This window comes from Blastomyces gilchristii, assembly GCF_000003855.2.
Source record: "Blastomyces gilchristii SLH14081 genomic scaffold supercont1.36, whole genome shotgun sequence".
In the NCBI taxonomy this organism is placed as follows: Eukaryota; Fungi; Ascomycota; class Eurotiomycetes; order Onygenales; family Ajellomycetaceae; genus Blastomyces; species Blastomyces gilchristii.
Genome location: NW_003101647.1, coordinates 15,622 through 21,942, shown reverse-complemented (window position 1 = coordinate 21,942; position 6,321 = coordinate 15,622). Strand labels below are relative to the sequence as shown.

The 6,321-nt window shown below is 40.3% G+C and overlaps 2 protein-coding genes across 2 annotated transcripts in view; one reads left to right on the top strand and one right to left on the bottom strand.

Annotated features, from left to right (window-relative positions):
• Positions 1 to 3,896: 3,896 nt before the first annotated feature.
• Positions 3,897 to 5,780, top strand: BDBG_09128 (uncharacterized protein; the record flags this gene model as incomplete). The annotated part of the gene is made up of 5 exons (XM_031723884.1): positions 3,897 to 4,491; positions 4,548 to 4,727; positions 4,779 to 4,843; positions 4,905 to 5,288; positions 5,469 to 5,780. The coding sequence occupies 5 exons, from the start codon at positions 3,897 to 3,899 to the stop codon at positions 5,778 to 5,780; spliced, it is 1,536 nt and encodes a 511-aa protein (XP_031581247.1).
• Positions 5,781 to 6,175: 395 nt separating this feature from the next.
• Positions 6,176 to 6,321, bottom strand: part of BDBG_09127 (uncharacterized protein) — a gene marked incomplete at both ends in the record, with an annotated part of 939 nt that continues 793 nt past the window's right edge. Inside the window, one exon of the mRNA XM_031723883.1 lies at positions 6,176 to 6,267. Coding sequence (XP_031581246.1) covers positions 6,176 to 6,267 — 92 coding nt within the window. The remainder of the gene's footprint in view (positions 6,268 to 6,321) is intronic.

The window sequence follows — 6,321 nt, the reverse complement described above, 5'->3', positions numbered from 1 at the left end:
TGTTAATAAAGCTTTTCATAGTGAATGCTTAATCTGCAGTGAATACTAATTATTGTTTAACTTCTGTCTCAGTCTGTCACTGTATATATAAGATCTTAATCTTATTTAGAATTCTCATACATGTACAGAGCTTTGATTTCAGTTCAGCAGTTTCAGCTGCTTTTCTTACTGCTTTGAATAAACTCTCTGAGAGATTCTGTATATCTTTCAGTTCAGATAGCAGAGAAGAGTGTTTATATTAACTAGAGAAAATATTCATTTCAGTGATTTTTTATTAATTATACAACATTTATTATTATATTATTATATTATTATATAATTTCTGATTTTCATTTTCTGTTATTATTATATAACTCTGATAATAATTATCTCTCTTTTTATTCTTCTTTTGAGTAGAGAGCAGACTTCTTTGAATCTAATTTATTACTCTCATTCTCTTTTTCACATCTCTTCTATTTACATACATAGTATTTGTCTGAGTGTGAAGTTTTTTCTTAATAAGTGAAACAGTATTAATTAGATGCTCTTCTGCTCATCACTCTTCATACACTATCTTTTAAAATGTTTTAGAATTACACTGATATGATAACTATGAATCACTTTGTAAACAGAATTATCACACTCTGAAGAAGTCTGCACTTCTCATCAGTTTTTAAACATGCTATCTGTAAGAGGGCTACGCCGAATAGATCAGTATTATATTGATAGGTCTTATATAACAAAGATAAAAATGTTAAAGAAGGAAAGAAAGAGAAAGTGTGAGAATCATTAATCAAGATGAATATTTATACACATATGTGGTGGTGTACACAGTGGAGCTTCAGGGCGGAAGAATATACACATGTTCATAGCAGCTGAGGATCAGTGATTGGAAATGGCCGAGAATCGGAGTGTACACTACGCGCGTTCGTAGCGGCCGCGGATCGGTGATCGGGAATGGAAGAATCTATGAAGTGTAATGAAATAGTCTATATGATTGATCGGGCGCAGCCCGCCACACTATCAGATGTGATTCAAAGGTTTCTTGAGTCAGTGTATAATTACAGATATACACTGACTTCTTATATACAGTATACTAAATTAATTAATGACTGCTATGACCTCTTTACATTTATAAGCATGTTTGAAAGCAGCTGTGTTATTATTCAACAGTTGTACATTCTTCCGAATCACAACTTAAAAAATGAGACTTTAAATAGATTAAATATAAACATTACTTATACTGAAGATAATATTAATTTTATCTTAAATTTCTAAAATTTAAACTATGAATCTAAAGTCTTTGATACTGAACTATTTATAATAATAATTTAATAAAAGCTTTCAAACTCATTGAAATAAAATCTTATAAAAGAGAAAATAATTTAAAAGAGATATAAATATTCTCTAATAATTAAACTGTTTTAAATAGACTTAGAAATAGTTAGATTTATAATAATTAAATAAATCTTAAACTGATTTTAAATTCTGTTTTAAAAATTTAAAAGAGAAGAATATTAAAACTAATAATTTATTTATACTGAGTTTCTACTTATATAAATATTTATAATAATACATTGACTGATTCAGCTGTAAAAAAGAGTTTAGAATTAAATAGATTTATTTAAAAAACAGTATTCTAATCTTTTATAAAGAGAAAGATAAAAGAATATTATTTAAATAAATAAAATAAAAACTGATAAAAATAAAAGAATAGTATATATTATTCAAGATTTAAAATATAACTTAAGTAAAAATCTTATTTAATTAAATATAAAAAGAAAATATTCTCATCTATAATTCAGCTGAAACTAGAATATAATTATTTTAAATTCTATATATAAAGATTTAATAATAGATTTAATTCAATAGAATACTTATTCTATAATATAAATAAAAATTCTGAGTATATTATAATACACTATATATTATACAATAGTCTCAGAGTTAGATTAAAAGAGAAGTATAATTTAAATTAATTAAATATAAGATTCTTATTCTTAACTGAAATAGAAATTAAATACTTAATAAACTTTCTATTAGAAACTTAAACAGTTATAAGAAAATAACTAAATTCAGAAATATCTGAATATAAAGAGATAAAAATTAATTAAATATAATCTATTAAAATAGCTATATACTATCTTTTAATAATTTTATTTTATTATAGTCTTTTTTTACTTTATTTTTTCTTTTCTATTCTTTTCTTATCTATTTATTTAATATATCTATCTTGAAGACTTTATTTTCTTTTCTTTTATCATGATATTTCTAAATAATTTCAAAGTATTAGAAGATATTAAAATACTGTAATTTATAAAGAGTTTTTATATTCTGAGTTGAAATTTTCTGATTTTATATATCTGAAATTGATAAATATATAATAGTTAACTCTATAGATATTAGAAAAACTCTGAGAACTAAAAGTTCTCAGATAGATATCATAGTCTCTTTCTCACTGAGATTTTTTATAGATATGAAGAATTTTTAGTGAGTATTACTGCAGTACTGAGCTTGATTCTATGAAATCACTCAGTAAAAGACTTCACAGATAATACCTTAGAGAGAAAGAGATATGTAAGACATCTCACTTCTCACAGATTCTTTATCTCTATTTCTATCTCTTATGTTATTCACCTTTGACCGTCGCCGCGTCGGGAAACGGCCTCCGATCCAGATACGGCCGCCCCCGATCGGGCCTAGCGTTAATTACAGCCCTCACTCCTTTTGCCCGCCTATAAATACCGCCATCCCCTCGCTGCTTCTGTCGTTTCGCTCGATCGTCCATTTTACTCTTTTTCTTCCCGCCGCCTCACCCAACCTCACCTGAATCCGCCGGAGGCTCACCCTGCGCTCACCTTGCTCACCCTACGCTCAGCCTACGCTCACCGTACGTGGTACACTGCCCACACTACCTTCCCGCCCAACCACCGCCGCGGCGTGCCTCAAAACAACATCTGCACGCTGTCCACCACTGGTTTGGTTTTCATCCTACATTAAATGTCCTCTGGTTGCTCTGATTTTCTTACTGCTATGTTAAGAATTTAGTTGGCTCTTGATGCCTTGACCATCGATCATTCTTACTACTTTGTTGATGTCTCCGCCGTCCGAATCGTACCGCTTCTGCCCCCATCCACCCTGGAATTCAGGTTTCATCAGGGTTTGCCAGGGTATGGCGCACTGTTGTACGACTTGCAGCTGTAGCCCTGCTTCCATTGGCTACATCGAGAGCAATCAAAACCCCTTTTCCGATCAGAGTGGCTATTGTCGCAGCGCAGGGATGGACAATTGAGGCTGCCTGGCAGAATCCGGGCGATGGCCCTGACTGCTGACGTGGCCTCTTCATTCGGATCGACTTTGAATCATGGGACGCGAATCTCTGGTCACGCTACCCCTTTTTAGCTGTCACAAGGGTGTAGCTGGAAGGCTTGCAGAGACTACCTGGCTAGCCCCTCACGCACATTGTCACGAGAACTTGCTCTTACCTTGTGATTCGCAAGCGAGCTTGCGTTGCAAGGGTGGGTTTCCTGCATTAGTATTGAAACCCAGCGGCTGCGCCGCCTTTCATTTCCCGGACAAAGCCCGAAAGTCCTTCCTTTCCGCGGAGACCGCAAGGCATTTTGTCGTTCCCGGGATTGCTCAGCTCGCCATGGATCAATGAGTGTGGGACGGTCGGGTCATGATTGGATGAGTCGCCATTTCTACCTCGCCTGGGGGCAGCTTTTCCGTCCAGGAATGGAGGCACTCAACATGTGGTTACATTGAAATAGCTTTAGTTCTAGGGCCTGTGGAACGGGAGGAACTGAGAGAGTTCTCTGCCGCCAGGACGTCCAACCTCAATAGCAACATAAAACTGCTGTGTTTTCCGCCACTTTTACATTTCTTCTGCTCAATCTTTCATACGCACCATTGAGAAGATGGACAGCTTTCAGATGGTGTTTCCTGCTTCTCAGCCAGCCCTTCGTTTCATCCCGTACGAACCACTAAAGGCCGTAAAAATGAACGATACTGTGAATTTCCAAATCAGTCACTCTACAAAAAAGGCCTCGGAGTCTCACGAAACATCTCCTATACAAATTATAAAAACGTCAAGTATGGAATCGCCACCGCCCTCACTGCCTCAGAGCCAGCCTGTGGGCCAGCCCGTCAGCGGGAAGAAGCGAGACGGTCCAGCCAGCGATGATGAAGATCCACTCTGCGGCCTTTTCTCCGATGATGATGATCGTGGCATGCCAGATGTTGATACCTATTTTGATTCTGACGAAACGTCCCGTCAGCGAATGTGCTCCCCTTGGGCCGGCAAAAATAGCCATGAAAAATCAAGGACGAATACACGAGCTACCACCGTCTCGGCCGACGCCATTCGTAATTCTCTCATATGTACCAGTTTCCCCGATGAACACAAGGGCGCTCGACAGGGCCATGTGTCGTCTGGCAATAGGGGCTGGAATGACCAAATGTACGATGAGGAGATACCGGAGACTCAGGCTCCCTGCTTTCAAGACAGCCAAGGTTGGTCTTTTCGAAGCTGTGAATCTATTTCTGCAATTCTAATCTAAACATATCAGATCAAGCGATCCTTAGGGATGCTGGTACCAATGACAGTATTTTGCATGAGACCCTTGATGAGAGAACCACGCTGGCCATGTCGCTACCCTCACCACCTGCACGGCATTCTTCTAAAGATGTGGAATCCGCCCTGCGAACCATAAACCCTCATACACCGGCAGAGCCTGGAGCCTCTGAAGGTAATAATGTCTATTCATATTTTTGGTCTCTATGATTCTAATATACACCAGATACGCCGATCATAATCACCGATGACACCCTGTGCTTGGAAGACGGGACCACCACCAGGGGCGATGTATCCTAGTCAGATACTATCTCTGGGAAGACCACTGGATGGTCCAAGTAACCAGAAACAGTCCAAGGTGTCTTTGGAACACATGGTCAAGCAAGAGCATGGATCGGAAGAAGATGATGCAGTCCCCCTCATTCGGGCGTCCAAACGCAAGCGTGAACATGCATCCAGGCTAGAGGGTGGTGAATACAACACCATCGAGGTGGTTGATATGACCTGCACGACCAACGATACTGCTCGCAAACCAAAGCGGCCAAAGAGGGACATTCCACCGATCTCCCCTGCTGAACATCATGGCACGTCAAGGGGCAGCCGTCCGCTGAATGGAAGCAGCCTGGTTTGGCAATACAGAGGCCTCATCGGCTATGAGGTGAGAGATGGAAAACCATTCGTTCGCGTTGCGTGGCACTCCACCTGGGAGCCCGCAGACGAGTTCCCCCTTGACGAGGTAGAAAGAGTGAGACTTGTGCAGGAGCCCTCATCTTGTAAAAGAGTGGCGAAGAAAGCAGGCAGGCCAAGGAAGGCCCGGGTAGAGAAGTAGATTAAATAACTCTCTTTTAAGACTCAACTTATGTCCCTATGCGCCGTCCGTGGGCATTGAATTTTTGGGGATCCATTCAACTTGTAGATCACCCTCCTGAACACGTTTTCGGAGCCAGTGCTCCTGTCGACGTGGCGTAGACTCAGAGAGTGTGTGCGGCCGAGTGTCAGTCCAGGTCTGGGTGAGAAAACCGAGGTGATCCGGTGCGGGCAGAGCAAGAGGAGGAAGGGATATGGAGAAAGGCCGCGGCGATGGACTCTCAAGGAGGAAACACCTACTGGGTATGCTCAAGGAGCGGCGGTGCTGCGCCAGCGGCACTCGATACTTAGAAACAAAGACGCGGGAGAGGCGCTCATTCGAAGGAACCCGCTGCTGCCACACCCGCGCTACCAGTTGTGATAAGATAGATGATGCAGGGGCAGAGATGTAGTTCTCTGCTGCTGGTTTCTGGCAGTGGCTGGACATCTACTTGATGTGTGCCGCTAGAAAGGCCCCTTGGCTGTGAGCATCGGGAATGTCATCGAGAGTACGACTATGAAATGTACAGTAATAGAGACTTTGGCCTGTAGATATTCCAGAACAATGATTCAAGAAATATCACTGCTCGCCTACAACATCCTGCTCTTCCTGCACACGTTGCAGCTCTTTGATCATGGCTTCCTGGTAGATCGGGATTCAACGTCTTCCACCGTCCGCCATCAGGGAAGACAAGTCGGCGTATCCGGTTGACACAACGGTTCAATGGCCGATCTAACAGAGTAAAATTATCCTCTACAATCCTGAGAAAGTCTTCTTCATTCCTGATCACTCATTTCTTTTTTGTAGCCCAGCTTGTCTGTGTTGACGTAGTTCGACTCTTCAAAGTCCTTGACCCCCTTCGCTGAGACTTCACAGGGCCATGATAATGAATGCATACCCAAAAGAGCACCCAAAAAAAAGA